The sequence below is a fragment of the Bombina bombina genome, chromosome 1 (genome assembly GCF_027579735.1).
Source record: "Bombina bombina isolate aBomBom1 chromosome 1, aBomBom1.pri, whole genome shotgun sequence".
NCBI lineage: Eukaryota > Metazoa > Chordata > Amphibia > Anura > Bombinatoridae > Bombina > Bombina bombina.
The window spans coordinates 1047325710-1047350831 of NC_069499.1; the positions used below are offsets into that span (position 1 = coordinate 1047325710).

Sequence of the window (25122 nt, forward strand, 5' to 3'; positions counted from 1 at the left end):
TATGTTTTTTCTCCATGGACTTCTATGAGGGATTATTTTGCACGTCATATTATAAGTTCATCTTTGTACACGCACTAGGTTAGCATGCAAGGGAAAACTGTTTACTTTCAACTTGTAATATGAGTGCTACCCGACGCACACAAACAGCTTACTTCTATTGAAGTTAGCGCTCTAGCGGTAGCATAAATACTTCTCCACTTGTAATCTGGCCTTATGAGTCATTCAGTGATTTATTTCTGGTTAAATATTATTGTGAAAGCAATCTTTAAATTAATATGATGTAAAGTATGTTTAGCTAAATTCTGAAATAAATGGAAATATATTACATGATAAAGATCTGGTTTCTCTATTAAAAAAAACAACTTATAAAAGTTATGGAAACAGCAGGATATTTTTAGAGATGCATAATATTCCGACCCACCACCTTCACTAGTCGTGATTGTGTCAGCAATGATATATATAGCTTGCTTGTCAATTCAGTCAAATAATAATTTAGGAGCCCCAAAGGCTATAGATGTATATAAATATTACAAGGTCTAAAAAGAAGTGAATTACTACAAACATTCATAAAAATCGGACGTCTCCGATATATGCAAATAAAAACAATAGCCCTAAATATTGCCACCACAGAAAGTATAGTCAATTAGGAGAGTCCAGTAAAAAAACGCTGATTTATAACAATCCCAATATTTAAAAAACGATATGCTTCCAAGACAGGTTATTTGTACTGTTAGCAATCCCCGGTAAATGGGTGTCTATTACCTTATTCCTTCAGGGTTATATCCCGGTACAGAGGACAGTAAGCTCACAGATTGCTCCGCTTATGTAGAGATTCAGGTACACAAACGTTGTGGTCACATGTGTGGGAGCTGTCGGAGTACTCCGATCCTATTGGCTGATATTGGTTTCTTTTAAAACCGAAAAAACTTCCCAGCTGATTGATCTTTATATCTTTGCTGTAGTAAAGAACGTATCCGCTATTAAGTGTAGTTAGCACGCAGGATACCTTGATGTACTTTTGAAAAAGCCCTCATGAAGGGAGAAACGCGTTGAGGTTTTGTTAACGAGTTGCAGTAAAAATAATCCATAAATTCTGAAGTATCTATATCTCTAACGTTGAGAACGCAGTTGTCTGCTGGGATCCTTATACAGGTAGACACCAAGCCGAGATACTGGTAAACTAGCACAGACACCTGGAGCCTGTGTCTGCATTTATATATGTCTGTTTTACACAACTGACAAGGACTCTGGCACGGCCGGTTGAATAAGATTCCTGTCAGAAAAACTTTCACAAGTACATCAAGGTATCCTGCGTGCTAACTGCACTTAAGAGCGGATACGTTCTTTACTACAGCAAGGATATAAAGATGAATCAGCTGGGAAGTTTTTTCGGTTTTAAAAGAAACCAATATCAGCCAATAGGATCGGAGTACTCCGACAGCTCCCACACATGTGACCACAACGGCTGTGTACCTGAATCTCTACGTAAGCGGAGCAATCTGTGAGCTTACTGTCCCCTATACTGGGATATAACCCTGAAGGAATAATGTAATAGACACCCATTTACCGTGGATTGCTAACAGTACATATAACCTGTCTTGGAAGCATATAGTTTTTTAAATATTGATATTGTTATAAATCAGCGTTTTTTTACTGGACTCTCCTAATTGACTATCCTTTCTGTGGTGGCAATATTTAGGGCTATTGTTTTTATTTGCATACATCGGAGACGTCCGATTTTTATGAATGTTTGTAGGTATATAATATCTGCTATAGTTTTTATTTTTGTATATTAAGTGTAATTAAATCTACATATGCACTTTTTTCTTGCCTACCAATGAGTATTTTTTAGGTTTACTGAAGTAATTCACTTCTTTTTAGACCTTGTAATATTTATATACACCTTTAGCCTTTGGCGCTCTTAACTTATGATTTGACTGTTTTTTTACTTTTACCTATCGTGGGGGATACTTAGGTATATTTAGGAGCTTGGTTTAACTACACTCAGCGCACACTCCTCTGTTTGTTTGTAATTTGCTTGTCAATTCCACATTTTCTATCTGTATGTCTGTGCCACCTAACGAATCATGTCATTTTTATGAAGCACATATGCTAATTACGGCTTAATTACTAAAGGACAGTTAATTTAATATTGCATACTTATTTAATAACATAAATAAAAACTTCCATCTTCTAAAACTTAATATACTCCACACAATACATGGTCAAATAAGGTGGTGGATGGCAACATCATAGCACTACATGCAAACTCCGGCTAAGCTAGACAAAATTTGACTGCCATTTAGGGGAGGAAGGATGAAATTTAGTATTATATGGATTTGCCTCTGCATTAGTATGCTTTCCATAAAAAAGGAATGAAGCATTGATCAGAAGGACACCAAAATGAAATGGGACACCATTTAATTTTTGAAGTTTTCTAATGCTTTCTTTTGGCCTGATTACAAATGGAGCGCAATTTAGCCCTCCCGCTCAAAAGGTAAATTATATTAGACAGAGGCTTTTTGTGAACATCGGGTTGTGCTCGCATTGCAAGTAAGAAAAAAGAAGTTTGCACTCAAGCAAAAACCAAACGCCCGCAAAGATTTGGACTTAGAATATCATGACCGCATTAACATATTCCTCCATAGACTTCAATGGAGCATAAAAACTGCAATAAACCCATCCATACTTGCACGTGTTTATTTAAAATTATTATACATACTGTAAAATATTCTAAATAATCCATATAATATATATATATATATATATATATATATATATAAAACAACAATTCAAATTATGGGGAGGCGAAAGCGAGTTTAAAATCCTCAACTAAATACAAAATGTAGAGAAAATAACTTGTGTAAACTATTTACAAATCTAGACAGAAGACTTGCTTTTCCCACAGAAACTCTCTGATTACATTGTTTCCAATGCATCAAAGAATATTAAATATACCTATATATATATATTTTATATATATATATATACCTATATATATATATATGATACTGTTCATGTAAAATACATATCTATAACTATATATTTATAGGAATAGATATACAGTTATAGTTATATATAGATAACACACGTTAAATTTGATTGCACTCAAATGCATTTACTTTCAACTTGTAATAAAGAGCTTCAAAATACCCCATATCGCTCACGCAATACAGTTAGCATGCCACTCGAAATCTAGCCCTTTTTTTGTTATCAGCTGCTAATATGATGCTTGAACATATTCATTTCTAACCTTTACATTAATTATATTTTTGTATTTTACATTTTCCAATCGTCTGTTTACTTTAATTAAATTATAAAAAATTAAAATAAAAACTTACAAGTTCTCCCACTCACTTTATGCCGCAAGAAATAAAAAAAGGGAAAGAAGAAAAAAAAAAGAGTGTTATAAGCTTTTCTTGATCATACAATAATTTGTATTGGTGTTTTATTTAGTCACTTTCCAGTCTTATGTTTGCACATATTATATGTATATATTATTTTACATAGATTATACTTGTTTTAGGATTTGTTCAGAATATATGTTCAGAAATATTAATATTTTAATATATAATACTACATTATAATCTTATACAATACAATTCTCATTTATTGTCCGTGTAAGGAAAAAATGTCATACAAATAAACTTCTGTATGGATATTAAAAGCAGATAGAAAATTCCTGGTTTCTTCCAATTTCTGTCATAGACCCCCTAAGAGAGTGACCACAGTTCAATTTCCCTGTTAGACTTTCATTCCTGATGTTCATCGATTATAGCAAGGTCAGCCGCTGCATCATTCTGGAGCAAGTATTTAAATATGTAAAAGAAATTCAATTGGATCCTGCCACTATGACTATGTACCCTTCATCTCACTTAGGGTTCAGAACTACTCTGGTTAAAGTTAACTCATATCTTGTAGTTTGTTTTTTGTTGTTGTTTTGTTTTAAATAGAATTACATCCATATACCATGTTGTTTTGTCAGTATTGTTTTTATTTCAACACTGCCTGCCTTGGATCTGCAGAATGGTACATGAAATCATGCAGTGGTTTAAGATGTCAGGATTTTTGCACAGGAGCATTTTCATCCTGCTTTGGTATGTTGTTTTGTTTTATTTAACAGATGTGTCCTAGTCTTTATAAACCTAAGCTAAATATCACATGAAGTGTTGTGGAAATTGTGGGTATAAATTGTTAAAACTCATTTAACTGCATTTCTTTTATACAGGTGGTGCAATTATAATAATATATTTATTACTACAGGGAGTGCAGAATTATTAGGCAAGTTGTATTTTTGAGGATTAATTTTATTATTGAACAACAACCATGTTCTCAATGAACCCAAAAAACTCATTAATATCAAAGCTGAATAGTTTTGGAAGTAGTTTTTAGTTTGTTTTTAGTTATAGCTATTTTAGGGGGATATCTGTGTGTGCAGGTGACTATTACTGTGCATAATTATTAGGCAACTTAACAAAAAACAAATATATACCCATTTCAATTATTTATTTTTACCAGTGAAACCAATATAACATCTCAACATTCACAAATATACATTTCTGACATTCAAAAACAAAACAAAAACAAATCAGTGACCAATATAGCCACCTTTCTTTGCAAGGACACTCAAAAGCCTGCCATCAATGGATTCTGTCAGTGTTTTGATCTGTTCACCATCAACATTGCGTGCAGCAGCAACCACAGCCTCCCAGACACTGTTCAGATAGGTGTACTGTTTTCCCTCCTTGTAAATCTCACATTTGATGATGGACCACAGGTTCTCAATGGGGTTCAGATCAGGTGAACAAGGAGGCCATGTCATTAGATTTTCTTCTTTTATACCCTTTCTTGCCAGCCACGCTGTGGAGTACTTGGATGCGTGTGATGGAGCATTGTCCTGCATGAAAATCATGTTTTTCTTGAAGGATGCAGACTTCTTCCTGTACCACTGCTTGAAGAAGGTGTCTTCCAGAAACTGGCAGTAGGACTGGGAGTTGAGCTTGACTCCATCCTCAACCCGAAAAGGCCCCACAAGCTCATCTTTGATGATACCAGCCCAAACCAGTACTCCACCTCCACCTTGCTGGCGTCTGAGTCGGACTGGAGCTCTCCGCCCTTTACCAATCCAGCCATGGGCCCATCCATCTGGCCCATCAAGACTCACTCTCATTTCATCAGTCCATAAAACCTTAGAAAAATCAGTCTTGAGATATTTCTTGGCCCAGTCTTGACGTTTCAGCTTGTGTGTCTTGTTCAGTGGTGGTCGTCTTTCAGCCTTTCTTACCTTGGCCATGTCTCTGAGTATTGCACACCTTGTGCTTTTGGGCACTCCAGTGATGTTGCAGCTCTGAAATATGACCAAACTGGTGGCAAGTTGCATCTTGGCAGCTGCACGCTTGACTTTTCTCAGTTCATGGGCAGTTATTTTGCGCCTTGGTTTTTCCACACGCTTCTTGCGACCCTGTTGATTATTTTGAATGAAACGCTTGATTGTTCGATGATCACGCTTCAGAAGCTTTGCAATTTTAAGAGTGCTGCATCCCTCTGCAAGATATCTCACTATTTTTGACTTTTCTGAGCCTGTCAAGTCCTTCTTTTGACCCATTTTGCCAAAGGAAAGGAAGTTGCCTAATAATTATGCACACCTGATATAGGGTGTTGATGTCATTAGACCACACCCCTTCTCATTACAGAGATGCACATCACCTAATATGCTTAATTGGTAGTAGGCTTTCGAGCCTATACAGCTTGGAGTAAGACAACATGCATAAAGAGGATGATGTGGTCAAAATACTCATTTGCCTAATAATTCTGCACTCCCTGTATATATAGCCTTGGGACAGAATCTATATATTATTATTCCCAGATTTTTTGCTCACAGAGTTTAGTTTGTACTTTTTACAGCTTGTTGGCCTTCAGATCTGCACACATTGAGCTAGCGTACTTGAGCCCTCTGGATTGCTCACGTCGAGTTTTGCCGCTCTCATCTCCCTTTTAACAGCTTAGTTTTTGCACATATCCTCCTATTCAGCTGAGAGCTATCCTAGGCTTCTGGTATGGAATCTACTCATGTCCTGTTTTATTTCAGCTTTTCGTGTCTTAAAACTGTAAGTTTTATAACACTTCTTTAGGAGAGGGTAAGTTTTCCTTTCCTCAAGAGCTTTTTTAAGGGGGTATAATTGTTAATGCTATTGTAGTTTAATGCTATAATATAGCATTCCGATTCTGTCCCTAAATCTACCTTAGAAGCTGGGTCCTCCAAATGTTAAAGGATCAGTTTACACCAATTTTCATATAACTGCATGTAATAGACACTACTATAAAGAAGAATATGCACAGATACTGATGTAAAAATCCAGTATAAAACCTTTTAAAAACTTACTTAAAATCTCCCAGTTTAGCAGTGTTGATGAGGTAAGATTGGGACACCCACTGAAAGGGGCTAGGAAACAGGAACAGGCAGACACTCCCCCCTCCCCTGCATATGAAAAGACCCATTACACAACCAGGAGTTGGTATGTGAGTATACTATTGTCTCATATATATCATCACTTGGTTTGGTGGTACTAGGCCATTGTGGCGCCTCTGTTTTCTTTCTACAGAAGTTGGTATACATCCGTTTTAAATCTAAAACTTTGGGGCTTAGTTAGGAGTCGGAAAATGAGCACAATATTATTTAAAAATAAGCAAAACTATACATTTTTACAAAAACAGTCCCAGATGGGAGATATAAACAAACCATTTACAAAACATTTATGCAAAGAAAAATCTAATGTACAGTACCCCTTTAAGTGTGTGTATTGTAAAAAAGCTGAAGAGTCTCCTCCAGCTTATTTGTGACTCCTGTTTAAAAATGTTAATTATTTCTGACCAACCTAATGCTGCTCATATGGGTATTACTGCTCCTTCTGTTTGTCCCTTACAGGGGAGCTCTACAGATTTTGCTCCAGGTGTTAGAAATCTCATCAAATCTACTGTTTCTAAAATGCTGGCAGCTTTCCTGCCTTCAAGTAACCTTAAAAGGTCAGTTCAGAATTTACCATCTACAATACTAGTGCTATGCCTTCTGAGGTTAGAGATAATTATGTTGTGTCTTCAGAAGAAGTTTGCTTTTTCTAATGTTGAACCTGATTCATCCTCTTTTTTTAAAATTTAAAGTTGAACATATTCTGTTCCTTTTAAAATAGGTTTTGCTTACTTTAGGATTTAAAGAATCTAAGGATGAGTCTTTTATCCATTTAGATTTAGTCTTTAAAACTGATGCTGTCTCTGAAATAGTTTTTAGACAATGGTCTAAGCCAGATAATACTTGTAATCCTTCTGCAAGTCTTAAGAAGTTATATCCCTTACCTGCCTCTAATATTGAACTGTGGGAGACTGTCCCTAAACTAGATGGGGCCATTTCCACTCTGGCTAAGCATACTACTACTATCCCTTTTCAAGACATTACTTCTTGTTATGACCCTTTATATAGGAAATTAGAATCCTTTTATAGAAGGCCCTTTCTGCAAGCAGGTTTTATACCAGCTATCTCTATTGCTGCTTCTTCTTACTGGTTAACTAGTCTTTCAGAGAAGTTTTCTAATGAACATATCTTGGGAATACTTAAAAGTGCTTATTCATTTATTTGTGATTCTGCATTTGACATTATCAGGATTAATGTTAAAAACATGTCCTTGGCAGCTCTTTCTAAAAGAGCTGATATGGTGTCTAAAACCAGACTTTTATCGCTTTCTTTTCAGGGAAATACATTTTTTGGTTCTGATTTTCAATCTATAATTTCTATTGTTACTGGAAGTAAATGGGCTTTTCTTCCTCAGGACAAGAAGTCCAATGGAAAATCTAAAGCCTTCAAATTGTTTTCATTCCTTTTGTCAGAACAAGGAATAGAAAGTTGATTCCTCCTCTCAGAATCAAAGCACCTCTGGCCCTTTGCATGAAGTCTGTATGAAGGTGTGGCCCCCAATACAGTGGCTCTGGTAGGGGGCAGGTTATGCATTTCGGTCTGTTCCAGATCCCTGGGTTCTGAATATAGTTGCTCAGGGTTATCGGATAGGTTTCAGAACAAAACCTCTCAAAGGAAGGTTTTTTTTTCTGTTCACATTTCCAAGGAATCCATTAAAGGCCCAAGCCTTTTTTCAGTCAGTTTCAAATTTGGAAACTATGGGAGCGTCATTGTTGTCTCCACAATATTTAGGTCTCATTGTTTATTGTTTCTGGTTGCTAGAAGCTTGTTCATTGGCATTTTTTCCCATTCCTGAAACTGTCATTTAAGGAATTTGATCAATTTTGCTTTATATGTTGTTTTTTCTATTACATATTGCAAGATGTCTCAGATTGACCCTGAATCAGAAGCCACTTCTGGAAAAACGCTTAACTGAGTTTCAGTTCTACCAAAGCTAAGTTCATTTATTTTAAATGTTATAAATGTTTATCTTTAGCTATGGTTTGTAATAAGTTATTATGATATACTTTTACATGCAAAATCCATTAGTATTTATGCTTTATATATTGCCATTCTTACATCTTATGTACAAGAAATATTTAGAAATATTTTTCTGATTCTATTTTAAAGGCTTTGTCTGACTTCGTGCCTTCTAATAAATTTTTTTAGGTCTTTTTCACTTCTTTTTTAATTATTGAAGTTTCAAATGACCAACAACATACTGATTTATCCTTCTCTGATGATGATTTTTTCTCTTTCAGAATTTTCTTCATCAGATATTGACACTAACAAATCTACTTTTTTATTATTTTTTTATTAAAGTACATTTGTTCTTTGTTGAAAAGGTGTTGATTATTTTGGATATTAAGGTAACTAGTTCTTTAAGACTAGCTGACACTATTTCTGCCTATTTATTCTTCTGTGTTTTTAGAGGTTTTCTTTCCAATTCCCCATACTAGGGAATGGAATAGGCTGAGAATTTTCTTTTATTCCTTCTTCAAAGGTTTTAAACTATATTCTTTGCCAGCAGTTAAATTCAATTTGGAGGGTTCTCCAATTTTTTGGGGCTATCTCTACTCCTACTAATTATGCTATTGTTTCTATAGCAAAATTGTATTTATTTTCCTTTAGCTGGTTGTATCGTATTTATGGAAAATTATTTAGTTTCAGGTACTTTTCTTGGTCCTGTGATTTATTTGGATTTTGCAATTGCTTCAGATTATGATTTATTTAAGCATTGTTAAGGGACAACATTTACTAGACTAGGTGCTGTTGCATTTATCTTGTTATTTTGCATTTATTGATTATGCAAGTCCACTGTATTGTCTGTTCCTTTAAACTGAACTATCATGCTAATAATTTCATTTGTGTCTTCATTTTATTGAATATTTTCGCAAATGAGGGTTAATCTATGTCTTTAGCTATTTTAGCTAGAAGAATTTTGTGATTTTTATAAAATCCATATTTCTTTTGTTCTAAGATAATCAATTATTTGTTTTATAATTGGATTCAATTCTTAACTGTTACTCTGGGCTTCAAGATTGAGTTCTAAGACTAAAACTTTAAGCTTATACTAGTTTGGTTGTTCTTATTAAGGAACGAATTCCTGAATTCTTTCCCAAGTAACATGTTTATAATTGGACATTTTTCAGTTCGAAATCAGCTCCTTAATATTGCGATGTACGTGCCGTATTCCAGCTTGGCTGGCAAGGGGCAGGTTAAGACTTTTTTGAAATTTATTTGGTTCTATTCGGTCCAAATTTCTTTGATTTTATTCCAGTAAGGCTAACACTTTCTTTAATTGTGTTTCGGTCCTATATATTTTGGGTACTGTTGAAGCATGGCTGGGCACCCATGGGGTTCAAGCGCTGCTCAGACCTGGAATCTTCTGGGGTATTTCTTCCAGTTCCATTTTTGGGAACTAGGTTTTGGAGTTTTATTCAAACTATTCTGCCTTTTGGTCAGTGATAGCATTATTTGTTTTCATTAGATACAATAAATGCATATTTTCATTTTTCTGTTTTCATTCAGATTATTTTCTGAGGATGCGGAATCTCATATGATTCACTTTGCTCTTCAGGGCATAGTTAGAGGATCTTTTTTTTCAAAAGCTCTTGATTCCTCACACAAAGGTCACCTTTTTTAGGTTTCCAGATATTTGTGTCTCTGTCTTTGTCTCTATCAGACAAGGGACAATTTTATTGTGTTCCGTTTGTCGGTACCTTTAGTCTCTATTATTTCTTTCAGTTGCTATATATGCATAGAAGTTTTAGGTCTTATGGCCACAGCATTGGATTTAATTCCCTTTGCTCATTTTCAATAGAAAGAACCTTTTCAGTCTTTTATGCTGAATTATGGTGCAGGGATTCTAGGATTTTGCATTTTAAGTCTTCGAATCCTAATATTTCTCTCTCTTGATTTGGTGGTTAAGATCACCATCATTTAGTTCTACAGGTCTCTTAGTTTCTTTCAACCTGGACCATGATCTCTACAGATGCGAGTCTTTTTGGTTGGGAGGCTGTCTGAGGATCTCTGTCAGCACAAGGGGTTTGGAAATCTCAGGAGGCGAGATTACCATTTGATATTTTAGAACTCCGTGCTTTCTCAGAGTTTTTTTCAGTTTGTTTCTTTTTGAAGAAGAGACGTTTAATGTTTTTCAAACAATATCACTACTATGGTGTATGTCAATCATCAGAGTAGGACTATCAGTCCTTAGGTTGTGACAGAAGTGTCTCGGATATTAGGTTGGGCTAAATCCAGCTCCTATCTAAATTCTGTGGTTTTTATCCCAGGTATAGATATTTGGGAAGCGGATTATCTCTGTTAATCAAGCTTTTCTTCCGGGAGAATGGTCTCTCTTACCCAGATATGTTTTTCATCTCATCTGAATAGAGAACTTCCCAGGGGCCTATTAAGGTCCGGGAATCTTCCGGCGGAAGTAGCGTATGCATTGACATTTCTTTGGAATTATCTTTTTGCCTATTTCTTTCCGCCTCTAGTTCTTCTTCCAAAATTCATATGGAGTATTTGTTTGTTATGCTGGTAGCTCCAGCATGGCCTCTCAGGTTTTGGTATACGAATCTCATTCGGATGGCCAGTTGCCAACGTTGGACACCTCCGTTTAAACCAGATCTTTTCTTTCTCAAGGCCATTTTTTCCATCAGGATCTCAAATCATTAAATTTGAAGGGATGGAGTTTGAACGCTTGGTTTTTAGTCATAGAGGTTTTTCTGACTCATTGATTAATACTATGTTTCAGGCTCATACATCTGTCTCTAGAAAGATTTATATTGAGTCTGGAAGACCTACTTTTCTTGGCATTCTTTTAAAATTCATAGAATTTTATTATTTTTTCAGGTTGGTTTGTATAAGGTTTTGTCTTCAGTTCTTTGTTAGGACAAATCTCTACTCTTTCTGTTCTTTTTTCACAGAAAGATTGCTAATAATCCTGATATTCATTGTGTTGTACAGGCTTTGGTCCATATCAAGCCTGTCATTAATTCAATCTCTCCTCTTTGGAGTCTCAATTTGGTGCTGAGGGCTTTACAGGCTCCTCCGTTTGAAACTATGCATTTTCTGTACATTAAATTACTTTCTTGGAAAAGTATTGTTCCTTAATGACTCCGTCATTAATACTATGTTACAGGCTTGTAAATCTGTGTCTAGGAAGATATATTATCGAGTCTGGAAGACTTACATTTCTTGGTGTTCTTCTCATCATTTTTCTTGGCATTCTTTTAGAATTCCTAGAATTTTACAGTTTCTTCAGGATGGTTTGGATAAAGGTTTGTCTGCAAGTTCCTTGAAAGGACAAATCTCTGCTCTTTCTGTTCTTTTTCACAGAAAGATTGCTAATCTTCCTGATATTCATTGTTTTGTACAGGCTTTGGTTCGTATAAACCCTGTCATTAAGTCAATTTCTCCTCCTTGGAGTTTGAATTTGGTTCTGGGGGCTCTTCAAGCTCCTCCGTTTGAACCTATGCATTCGCTGGATATTAAATTACTTTCTTGGAAAGTTTTGTTTCTTTTGGCCATCTCTTCTGCTAGAAGAATTTCTGAATTATCTGCTCTTTCTTGTGAGTCTCCTTTTCTGATTTTTCATCAGGATAAGGCGGTTTTGCGAACTTCATTTAAATTTTTACCTAAGGTTGTGAATTCTAACAACATTAGTAGAGAAATTGTGGTTCCTTCGTTGTGTCCTAATCCTAAGAACTCTAAGGAAAGATCGTTGCATTCTTTGGATGTAGTTAGAGCTTTGAAATATTATGTTGAAGCTACTAAAGATTTCCGAAAGACTTATAGTCTATTTTTTATCTTTTCTGGTTCTAGGAAAGGTCAAAAGGCTTCTGCCATTTCTTTGGCATCTTGGTTAAAATCCTTGATTCATCATGCTTATGTCGAGTCGGGTAGAACTCCGCCTCAAAGGATTACAGCTCATTCGACTAGGTCAGTCTCTACTTCCTGGGCATTTAGGAATGAAGCTTCGGTTGATCAGATTTGCAAAGCAGCAACTTGGTCTTCTTTGCATACTTTTACTAAATTCTACCATTTTGATGTGTTTTCTTCTTCTGAAGCAGTTTTTGGTAGAAAAGTACTTCAGGCAGCTGTTTCAGTTTGATTCTTCTGCTTATAATTTCAGTTTTTTTCATTATAAGATTTAAATTTTATTTTGGGGTGTGGATTATTTTTCAGCGGAATTGGCTGTCTTTATTTTATCCCTCCCTCTCTAGTGACTCTTGCGTGGAAGATCCACATCTTGGGTATTCATTATCCCATACGTCACTAGCTCATGGACTCTTGCTAATTACATGAAAGAAAACATAATTTATGTAAGAACTTACCTGATAAATTCATTTCTTTCATATTAGCAAGAGTCCATGAGGCCCACCCTTTTTTGAGGTGGTTATGATTTTTTTGTATAAAGCACAATTATTCCAATTCCTTATTTTATATGCTTTCGCACTTTTTTCTTATCACTCCACTTCTTGGCTATTCGTTAAACTGATTTGTGGGTGTGGTGAGGGGTGTATTTATAGGCATTTTGAGGTTTGGGAAACTTTGCCCCTCCTGGTAGGAATGTATATCCCATACGTCACTAGCTCATGGACTCTTGCTAATATGAAAGAAATGAATTTATCAGGTAAGTTCTTACATAAATTATGTTTTTTCTAACCAATTAGAGAAGGCTAAAATTGCTGTCAGTCTTTCTAAGCCTCTCTTTTCCCTCTTTGTATGGAAGTATTGGGTCTTTTGATTGCAGATTCAGATGCAATTCCATTTGCTCAATTTCAGATAAGACTTTTTTCAGTTTTGTATGCTTTGACAGTGGTGCAGGGATCATACTCAGCTTTGTCAAAAGATTTTTCTGGATCACAGAACAAGTCAATCTCTGACTTGGTGTTTGGTATATCAGTTCATTATTCAGGAGTTTCTTTTGCTCGTCCTACAAGTTGGGGAGCTGTTTGGGGTCTGTGAGAGCACAAGAGGTTTGGACTCCTCTGGAAACAAGGTTGCCAATACATGTCCTAGAACTCTGTGCTATTGTCAGGGCTCTTCATACTTGGCTTCTGTTGTAAAGGGAGTCTCATCTCTGCTTTCAATCAGATAATGTCACAGCAGTGGCCTATATCAACCATCCGGGGGAACCTGCAGTTCCCTGGAAGTGTCTTGAATTCTCTCATTGGCGGAAGCCAATTCCTTTCTAGTTTCTGCTGTTCATACTCCAGGAGTGAACCACTGGTAGGTAGATGTTATCAGTCGTCAGTTTCTGCATCCAGGGGAATGGGCTTTCGCCAGATTGTGGATCTTTGGGGTTACCCATAGATCTGATTGCGTCTTGTTTAAATAACAAGCTTCCCAGGTACTTTGTGAGTCATGGATGCTCTTGTAGCTCATTGGTAATTTCAGCTTCCTTATCAGTTTCCTCCTCTGGTTCTTCTTCCCAAAGTGATTTCCAAGATAAGGCTAGAGAAATAGTCAGTAATCCTGATTGCCCCAGTTTGGCCTAACAAAATATGGTATGCAGATCTGGTTCAGATGTCCCGTTGCCCTCCTTGGCCTCTGCCGCTTCGACCAGGCCGTCTGTCTCAAGGTCCATTTTTTTAGTCAGATTTCAAATCTCTAAGCTTGATGGCATGGATATTGAATGGTTAGTTCTTAAGCATAGAGGTTTCTTAGATTCTGTGATTGAAACTTTAATCCAGGTTTGTTATCCTGTGACTATCAAGATATATCATAAGGTCTGGAAAGCTTTTATTTCTTGATGTATAGACCATGGATTTTCCTAGCATTCTTTTAGAATTCCTAGAATTTTACAGTTCTTACAGGATTGTTTGGATTAGGACCTATCTGCTAGTTTTCTGAAAGAGCAGATTTCTGCTCTTTCAGTTTTGTTTCATAGAAGGATTGCTTTGTTCAGGCTTTGGCACAAATTAAGCCTGTGGTCAAGACAATTTCCCCTCCCTGGAATTTTAACTTGTTGTTAAATGTTTTGCAGACTCCTCCTTTTGAAGTGGAAATTAAAGGGACAGTCAACTCAAAAAATGTATTGTTTAAAAAGATAGATAATCCCTTTATTACCCATTCCCCTGTTTTGAACAGAAAACATGGTTATATTAATACACTTTTTACCTCTGGGATTACCTTGTATCTAATCCTCTAGTGACAGCCTCCTGATCACATGACTTTTATTTATTATCTATTGACTTGCATTTAAGTAAATTACTGCAGTGTCATCCACAACCCACGGGCGTGAGCACAATGTTATCTGTATGGCTCACATGAGCTAGCACTTCCCTGTTGTGAAAAGCTAATAAAAAAGCATGTGATAAGAGGCTGTCTTTAGTGGCTTAGAAACAGGCAGAAATGTAGAGGTTTATAGGTTATAAAGTATAATATTACAACAATGTTGGTTGTGCAAAGCTGGGGAATGGGGAGTAAAGGCATTATCTATATTTTAACCCCTTAATGATCACAGCACTTTTCCATTTTTTCACAAACTTTAGGTTTCTCACTGAAATTATTTACAAGCAACTTGCAATTTTGCAACTTGCAATTTGTGCAATTATGGCACAAATGGTTGTAAATGCTTCTCTGGGATCCCCTTTGTTCAGAAACAGCAGACATATATGGCTTTGGCATTTCTTTTTGGTAATTAGAAGGCCGCTAAATGCCACTGCGCACGACACGTGTGTTATGCCTAGCAGTGAAGGGGTTAATTAGGGAGCATGTAGGGAGCTTCTAGGGTTAATTTTAGCATTAGTGTAGTGTAGTAGACAACCCCAAGTATTGATCTAGGCCCATTTTGGTATATTTCATGCCACCATTTCACCGCCAAATGCAATCAAATTAAAAAAAAAGTGTTGCTTTTTGGTAATTAGAAGGCCACTAAATGCCACATCAGACCCCCTGATCCCTCCCAAACAGCTCTCTTCCCTCCCCCACCCCACAATTGTCCCAACCATCTTAAGTACTGGTAGAAAGTCTGCCAGTACTAAAATAAAAGGTAGCATTTTTATTAGCATATTTACATATGCTGCTGTGAAGGATCCCCCCTTAGTCCCCAACCAGCTCTCTAACCCTCCCCCTCTACCTGTAATGATTTAGTAGAGAGTGAGGATGGATCACAACTGCAGAGTATGCAAAATAAATGATTTGTATCACTTTTGGCAAATGGACTATTGAACAGCATAGACCAAGCTGCTTTCAGTGAAGTTGTTATTCTCAAGTAATTGAATTGCAGATCAGAAACTTGTCTGGCAACGAATGATGTGAATCATATATGCTGTTGAACGTCACAGCAATAGTATAGACATAAACAAAGGCTGGATCAGAAGAAATATAAAAAATAAATCAGTTTGTTAGTAGCAATCTTTAGAGTTCAGCTAGCAACCAGTGCGATAGAACTTGATAAAGAAAAGCAGAGTTCCAGGAAGCAGGTAGTGTTGCTATTGGTGCTGGAGTAAGATATAGCAGTTCAGTGTGAGGTGTAACTCTCAGTTTTAGTCACAGTTAGTTAGTTTGTCACTGAATGGTATACACAGGTGCTGATAGTCTTGCGGTCAGTAGAGTAGCAGGGAAAAGCAAAGTTCAATGTTTATTTGTACAGCACAGCTTAAAGTAACTACAGTGCTTACCCCCAGACACCGGATGGTGTGTAATAGAAACGGAATTAATTCTGAGATGTCCTTGTACTAAGTCCGTGGCAGGTTGTTTGTAGAAGAGTTGCGCTGTGTTGCAGTGGAAGAGAGGTTAAAGTCCGGTGTGTGAGAAACGCTTCAGTGGCTCAGATGAGATAGAAACTCAGAGGGAGACGGCAGCAAACACACTGCAGTATGAAATAAGTCTCTGTTGTAGCGTGCACGCTAAAAAGGAAAACTCGCCTCTGTAAAACTTTCTGTAGGCAAAATGAGCATGTGAACCAGCAGTATAAAATAAGTAATCCCAAGGTAGTAGCTGATTCAATAATTTGGAAGAAAAGCAGACTGGTTTGTTTTCAGAAAAAACACACAGCAAGTGGAAAACAGACACGCTTTAGAGCTAGTCTAGAAACTTAATAATTAAGCACCTGTCTGTAGTCAGCTGATGCCTTAAGTACAGGTAAGGCTGAAGTCAGGTGAATGGGAAAGGCATAGGTAAAACATGGAGCGGAATCCTTACATAAGGTGAATGGGAAAGGCATAGGTAAAACATGGAGCGGAATCCTTACATACGCCCCCCTTCAAGCAAGCCGATCCTCGGCTTGATGTTTAGGTCTAAGGGGATATCGTCTGTGGAAACGAGAGATGAGTCTAGGTGCATCTATATTGGTATAAGGCTCCCAAGTGTCATCATCAGGTGAGTAGCCTTTCCATCTGACCAGATATTGTAAAACACCTTTATGCCGTCTGGAATCCAGGAGGTCTTGAATTTCATAAGTGTCCGGATTTAAGGGTACAGGTAAAGGTGGTAAAATGGTTTTCACTGAAGGATCATCTGAAGCTGGTTTAAGAAGGGACACATGAAAAGTAGGATGGATGGGTATAGAACTAGGAAGGTCCAGAGTAACTGCATTTGGGTTAACAACGTGAGTGATAGTGAACAGTCCGATATATAATCCTGCTAGTTTTTTACTGGGAACAGGGATTTTGATGTTTTTTGTCGAAAGCCAAACTTTATCGCCTATGGCATAAGATGGTGATGGTCGTCTGCGTAAGTCGTAGTATTTCTTCTGTGAGGTCTGAGCCTGTTGAATATTTGTTTTTAGGAAGTGGAAGTTTTCAGCGAGCTTCTGTAGTAGATCATCTACAGAAGGAGAATTTGGGTTATCCGTTTGTTCCAGGGAGAAATGAGGATGAAAAGCATAGTTTGCAAAGAAGGGTGAAACTTTGGTGGATGAATTAACCGAGTTATTGTAGGCAAATTCGGCCAGATATAGGTATTGTGACCATTCATTTTGCTGATAAGAGCAATAACAGCGTAGATACTGCTCTAGCCATTGATTTAATTTCTCTGTTTGGCCATTTGTTTGTGGATGGAAGGCAGTACTTAGGCGATGATCAATTTTTAGTTGAGCAGAAAGACTTTTCCAGAACTTCGAAGTAAACTGAGTACCCCTATCAGTTGTTATGATGGAAGGAATTCCGTGGTATCTGACAATCGAATTTAAGAAGAGTTGTGCTGTCTCACTGGAAGTGGGAAGTTTGTTAAAAGGGATAAAATGAGCCATTTTGGTCAGGATGTCTGTGACAACTAGAATGGTGTTGAAACCTGAACTCACAGGTAATTCAACTATGAAGTCCATGCCGAGATGTAACCAAGGTCTATCAGGTATTTGAATCGGAAGAAGATGTCCATATGGCTTTGCCCTTTCCTTTTTGGAAGTAATGCAGATGGAGCAGTTTGAGATATAGTTTTTAACAGATGTTTCCAAATTTGGCCACCAGTAGGATCTGCTGAGAAGTTCCTTTGTTTTCGTAATACCTGGATGTCCAAGGAGAGGTGGATCATGATGTTGTTTAATTAGAGCAAGTCTAAGAATCTCGGGCACATACAAGAGAGTCCCATGATAGTAGAGGTTGTTTCTACGAGATAGTCGGAGTTGAGGTAGCTGAGGATCTGACCGTAAAGCTGTTTGAAGTTGCGTCTTGAAGGTGGACAGTAGACCCAAAAATCTATCTGGGGGAATGATAGAAGTAGATTCCTGAGTGTTTGGAGGTCTAGGGTCTTTTCTAGAAAGTGCGTCCGCCTTTCCATTTTTAGAGCCGGGCCTGTAGATGATTTGATAGTTAAACCTGCTGAAGTATAAGCTCCATCTTACCTGTCGACTAGAGAGAGTTTTATTCCTCTGTAAGAACTCGAGATTACGGTGATCCGTGTAGATGATTATTGGTAAGACGGTGCCCTCCAGGAGATGCCTCCAATGTTCAAAGGCACGTTTTATCGCCAGGAGTTCCTTTTCTCCAACAGCATAGTTCATCTCAGGTGCAGAAAGAATTTTGGAATAGAAAGCTACTGGATGTAGTGGTTGGGATATACTGCGTCTTTGCGAGAGGACAGCTCCAAGCGCATAATCGGAGGAGCTGAGCAGGAGGAGTTTTTTAATGAGTTGAAAGCTTCAGTTGCCTTGGAGTTCCAGGTGAAAGGTGTACTGGAACTGGTGAGTACAGTGAGAGGTTTAGCAATTTGAGAGAAATTTTTAATAAACTTTCTATAATAGTTGCTAAACCCGAGGAAACGTTGTAGTTCCTTCCTATTTTTTGGTTGTGGCCAGTTTTTTACTGAATCAACTTTGTTAGCCTGCATTTGGATACCTTTTGGGCCAATGGAGTACCCCAAAAAATCTATTTCTTTGGTGTGGAATACACACTTTTCTAGCTTTGCATATAGCCTATGAACTTGGAGCCTGGAAAGTATCCAACTAACATGTTTAACATGTTCTTCAAGCGTGTTTGAGTACACTAGAATGTCGTCCAGGTATACGACCACACAAGTATCAAGAAGATCGTGAAATATATCGTTAATAAAATACTGGAATGTGGCCGGGGCGTTAGTTAACCCGAACGGCATTACCAGGTACTCAAACAGGCTGTATCTTGTCCTAAAGGCGGTCAACCACTCATCCCCTTCTCTTATACGGACAAGGTTATAAGCCCCTCTTAGATCTAATTTGGTGAAGATTTTGGCATGTTGGAGGCGTTCAATGAGTTCGGGGATGAGTGGTAGGGGATACCTGTTTTTTATCGTAATTTTATTGAGTTCCCTGAAGTCGATGATTGGTCGAAGGGAGTTATCTTTGTTTCTTACAAAGAAGAACCCGGCTGCTGCTGGAGAGACTGAAGGACGTATAAAACCTTTTTTTAAGTTTTCATCTAAATACGTCTTTAAATGATCAAGCTCGGGTTGGCAAAGAGGGTAGAGATGACCGTAGGGAGGAGTGGTACCAGGTTTGAGGTCGATCGGACAGTCATACGACCGATGAGGAGGTAGAGTATCAGCTTCCTTCTTACTGAATACGTCTGCAAACTTCTCATATACTTTAGGTATGTGTGGAGTTTCTGTCAAATGGAAGAGAACAGAATGATTTAGACAGGTTTGCTGGCAATATGGTGAATCAAATTTTACTTCCAAAGAACTCCAATTGATCACAGGTTCGTGTAAACGAAGCCATTGCAACCCTAGTACAATGGGGAATAGAGGAGAGGTAATAACATCAAAGGTGATGTATTCCTGATGTGAACCTAGGGTGGATACCAGAATGGGAATTGTATGCTGAGTAATAGGACCAGAAGAAATTTCAGACCCATCTACAACCCGTATAGAGACAGGAGACAATTTAGTGATGAGAGGTATTTTATTTTTTTCAACAATAGCTTTATCTATGTAATTCCCTTGGGCTCCTGTGTCAATTATAGCTTCTTTCGTCATGCGATTGCTGTCCCACTGTAAAGAGAGGGTGAAAGTACAGTGAATTGGTTTATCATGTTCAATCGTTGAAGTCAAATGTAAGAGAGACTTACTATTTTTATTTTTACGTAGAGAGGGGCATTCGCGGATAGGATGGTTTGGACTTCCACAATACATACACAGTCCTTTTGATTTTCTTCTAAACCTTTCTTCAGAGGTCAATGGGCCCCTCATAAAGCCTATATCCATAGGTTCAGGCATACTTGATGAAGAAGCAGTTGAAGGAGGATGGAATGATCTCTTGTAAGAAGAATCCCCAATTTGACGCTCTGACTTCCTTTCGCGAAGCCTTCTATCTATTTCCATTGAGAGCTTCATGAGGCCGTCTAAGGAGTCAGGGAGATCAGTTCGGGCTAGCTCATCTTTAACTGCTTCTGAGAGTCCTAGGCGAAATTGGTTTCTTAAGGCAATCACGTTCCATTGGGAGTCAATGGCATGTTGTTTAAACTCCGTTATATAAACTTCAACAGGACGGTTGCCTTGCTTTAGTTTCCTCATCTTGCTTTCTGCAGTCAATTGTAAATTTGAGTCTGAATAAAGTTCATCCATGACTGCTAGAAAAGACTGTAGGGATGATAGAATAGGATCGTTGGTTTCAAAGAGCGTGTCTGCCCAGATTCGGGGTTCACCCCGTAGATAGGTAATCATTGTGAGCACTTTAATCTTATCATTAGGATATGTGAGTGGCTTAAGGTTGAAAGTGAGGAGGCAGGCATTCCTATATTGGCGATAGAGACTCCTATCACCATTGAACAAATCAGGTGCTGCAATCTGTGGTTCCACAATAGATTCAGCATCTTTTGCTTTGGGAGGAGTTGTCTCTCTTATAACCTTAGTTAAAGTCTCATTTTCAACCTTTAGATCTCTAAGGCCTTGACTGAGTTCATCTACTCTTTTAGACAGGTTGTAAACGAATTGGGACAATTCTGCTGGATCCATTTTTTTTTTAAGGCTTAATTATTCTGTAATGATTTAGTAGAGAGTGAGGATGGATCACAACTGCAGAGTATGCAAAATAAATGATTTGTATCACTTTTGGCAAATGGACTATTGAACAGCATAGACCAAGCTGCTTTCAGTGAAGTTGTTATTCTCAAGTAATTGAATTGCAGATCAGAAACTTGTCTGGCAACGAATGATGTGAATCATATATGCTGTTGAACGTCACAGCAATAGTATAGACATAAACAAAGGCTGGATCAGAAGAAATATAAAAAATAAATCAGTTTGTTAGTAGAAATCTTTAGAGTTCAGCTAGCTCCCAGTGCGATAGAACTTGATAAAGAAAAGCAGAGTTCCAGGAAGCAGGTAGTGTTGCTATTGGTGCTGGAGTAAGATATAGCAGTTCAGTGTGAGGTGTAACTCTCAGTTTTAGTCACAGTTAGTTTGTCACTGAATGGTATACACAGGTGCTGATAGTCTTGCGGTCAGTAGAGTAGCAGGGAAAAGCAAAGTTCAATGTTTATTTGTACAGCACAGCTTAAAGTAACTACAGTGCTTACCCCCAGACACTGGATGGTGTGTAATAGAAACGGAATTAATTCTGAGATGTCCTTGTACTAAGTCCGTGGCAGGTTGTTTGTAGAAGAGTTGCGCTGTGTTGCAGTGGAAGAGAGGTTAAAGTCCGGTGTGTGAGAAACGCTTCAGTGGCTCAGATGAGATAGAAACTCAGAGGGAGACGGCAGCAAACACACTGCAGTATGAAATAAGTCTCTGTTGTAGCGTGCACGCTAAAAAGGAAAACTCGCCTCTGTAAAACTTTCTGTAGGCAAAATGAGCATGTGAACCAGCAGTATAAAATAAGTAATCCCAAGGTAGTAGCTGATTCAATAATTTGGAAGAAAAGCAGACTGGTTTGTTTTCAGAAAAAACACACAGCAAGTGGAAAACAGACACGCTTTAGAGCTAGTCTAGAAACTTAATAATTAAGCACCTGTCTGTAGTCAGCTGATGCCTTAAGTACAGGTAAGGCTGAAGTCAGGTGAATGGGAAAGGCATAGGTAAAACATGGAGCGGAATCCTTACATAAGGTGAATGGGAAAGGCATAGGTAAAACATGGAGCGGAATCCTTACACTACCTTATTGGGAGCCATCTTGGGTACTACCCAGTTTACAAAAAAAATGAGTTTAAAAAAAAAATAAAAAAAAATTCTGTAGTGTAGCTTTCCCCCAAAAGACTAATCCCCCACCCCCTCCCAGATCTGTTTTTACATGGTTTTACTGCACTTCCCTCCCCCCATTCTCCCACTTTTGCCAAACATATTTTCTGTAATGTAGCGGTTCCCACCCGATCCCTCCCCGTGAAGGAGCCCACCCGCCACCTCCCGTGCAGGCACCCCCTCCCCCTCTTACTGATCTAAGACATCGATGGGCGCCAACCCGCCTCCCACACCGCTCCCACCCACCAACGATACCGGCCATCGATGTCTAGTGCAGAGAGGGCCACAGAGTGGCTCTCTCTGCTTCGGAGGGGTAAGAAATGTTATTGCAAGATGCCTCGATATCGAGGCATCACTGCAATAACCGGAAAGCAGCTGGAAGCAATCATGATTGCTTCCACTGCTTTCCAAGACCGACGACGTACGCCATACACCTTCGGTCATTAAGGGTATTTTTTGTGAGGACGTACGGCGTTGGTCATTAAGGGGTTAAACAGGGGTTAAACAATAAAAAAATTGTGTTGACTCACATTATGTTTCTTTCATGAAAGTTTTTGTTTCTTTTGGCTGATAGAAGATTTTCTTAATTGTCTGATCTTTTTTGTGATCCTCCTTATTTTATCTTTTATCAGGATACGGTATTTTTAAGGACTAAATTTGATTTTTGCCTAAAGCTGTGTCTGCAGACAATATCATTTGGGAAATTGTTGTCCCATTCTTTGTGTCCTAATTCCAAGAATGCTTTAGAGAGATCTTTGCATAATGTATATGTTGTTAGAGTTTTGAAGAACTATATTGATTCTACTAAGGATTTCAGACAAACGTCTAGTTTGTTTGTTAACTTTACTGGTTCTAGGAGAGGACAGAGAGTTTTTGCTGTTTCTTTGGCCTCGTGGCTGAAACTTTTAATTCATATGGCTCACTTACTGTAGATGCAGGTCAGCCTCCACCTAAACAGATTACTGCTTATTCTACAACATCAGTTGCCCCTTATTTGGGCTTTCAAGAATGAGGCTTCTGTTGACCAAATTTTCGAGGCAGCTACTTAGTCTTTTATGTATATGTTTACTAAATTCTACCATTTTGATGTTTTTGCTTCTTCAAAGGCAGCCTTTTGTAGGAAAGTCCTTCAGGCAGTTTTCTCAGCTTGATTTTTTTTTTTGCCTGATGATTAATTTTAAGTGCATTAAAAAAATGCCCTTTTGGGGTTGTGGATTTAGTTTTTCAGTAAGAAAAGATGTTTCTTAAATCCCACCCTTTGTCTCATTACTCGTGGGCTCCACAACTTGGATATTAGTTCCCAGGAGTAATGGATCATGGACTCTGACCACCAGTATGAAAGAAAACATAATTTATACTTACCAGATAAATAATTTCTTTTATGGTACTGAGAGTCCACAAGAGCCCACCCTGTGTTTTTTTGGTGTTAGCTTTATTCTTGCGCAAATCTTTTTTCCCTGCTCCTTTTATTTTGCTCTTATTTATTTTCCTACCTCATTTTGCAGGGCTATATATTAGACTGAGGTACCTGTGAGGTGGGAGGGGTTTTATAGATTTATTGGGGTTTAGGAATCTTTGCCTCCTCCTAGTGGTAGAGAAGAGTAATTCCCAGGAGTAATGGATTGTGGACTCTCACCCCCATGAAAAAAATGTACTTATCAGGTAAGCATAAATTTGTGTTTTTCCGTAATGCAGTCCAAATATTAATTCCATACATCCTTTTTTGTACAACTCTGTCTCTCGTTTTATTTACTATCTCGGTCTATACACCCATTGCCCAAAGTAGTTGTATAGGCCGAAGTCTCACCTGTAGATGGAAGGTACATAGCTAGCAATCTAAAATTAATTGGGTTGCATATAGCCAAGAATCCCCAAGTAAGTCCACATTTGATTAAATAAGGTGTCAACTTATGCAATGGCTTTCTATTTATCTAGTAGGTATGCATGTCCTTTCCAATTGTATGACTCTTTGGTCCCTATTTCAATAAATATAATTTCCAGTATGATTTTTTTGTATTCTGTTTGGGTATTTTTTGTCTTCCTTTTCTTTGGTACATGAACCCAAGTAACAAAATTAAACTTTCATGATTCAGACAGAGCAGCAATTTTAAACAACTTAACAAAATGTGCACAGTCTTTTTATATTTACACTTTTTGAGTCACCAACTCCTACTGAGCATGTGCAATTATTCATAGAATATACGTATATGCATTTGTGATTGGTTGATGGCTGTCACATGATACAGGAGGAGTGGAAAAAAACATAACTTTCAAAATTGACAGAAAAAAATCTACTACTCATTTGAAGTTCATTGTGCAAATCTGCTGTATTTACTGGTCCTTTAAGGCAATAGAATTCGGATCACAATAAAACAGGAAAATTCACTGATAAAAGCTAATATCATGTGGACAGAGATCACAGCAAAATCAACTTTGAGGGGGCAGAGGCAGTACTACTGGATGCTTAACATTTATTTCAAACTTTGTTACTCGCGCAAAAAACTCCTTTCCTACTAGTATATAGATTTACACTCCAGTCCCCACCTATCTTCCCTGTAGATCAGCTCCCAGCACACAGAACTGATGTATCTAAGATCATGCATAGCCACTGTTTAATAGTTGTAGACGGCAGACAGAGTATGTGGGGAAAGCTAAAAGCTTTCTTTGTGAAAGGTATCACTGCTATGAATTGCAAATATTTTTTTTTTTACTATTGTACTATTTAAAGGGATAGGAAAGTCAAAATTAAACTTGCATGATTCAAATAGAGAATGTAATTTCTTTCATGTAATTAGCAAGAGTCCATGAGCTAGTGACGTATGGGATATACATTCCTACCAGGAGGGGCAAAGTTTCCCAAACCTCAAAATGCCTATAAATACACCCCTCACCACACCCACAAATCAGTTTTACAAACTTTGGTGGTGAAGTAGGTTTGTGCTAGATTCTACGTTGATATGCGCTCCGCAGCAGGTTGGAGCCCGGTTTTCCTCTCAGCGTGCAGTGAATGTCAGAGGGATGTGAGGAGAGTATTGCCTATTTGAATTCAATGATCTCCTTCTACGGGGTCTATT

At 37.8% G+C, this 25122-nt stretch overlaps 1 protein-coding gene across 1 annotated transcript in view; it reads right to left on the reverse strand.

Moving 5' to 3' along the window:
• The window catches only part of SLC12A5 (solute carrier family 12 member 5), a 417734-nt gene that overhangs the window by 77727 nt on the left and 314885 nt on the right, over nt 1-25122 (reverse strand). The window contains exon 24 of the mRNA XM_053721935.1: nt 3342-3356. Coding sequence (XP_053577910.1) covers nt 3342-3356 — 15 coding nt within the window. The remainder of the gene's footprint in view (nt 1-3341; nt 3357-25122) is intronic.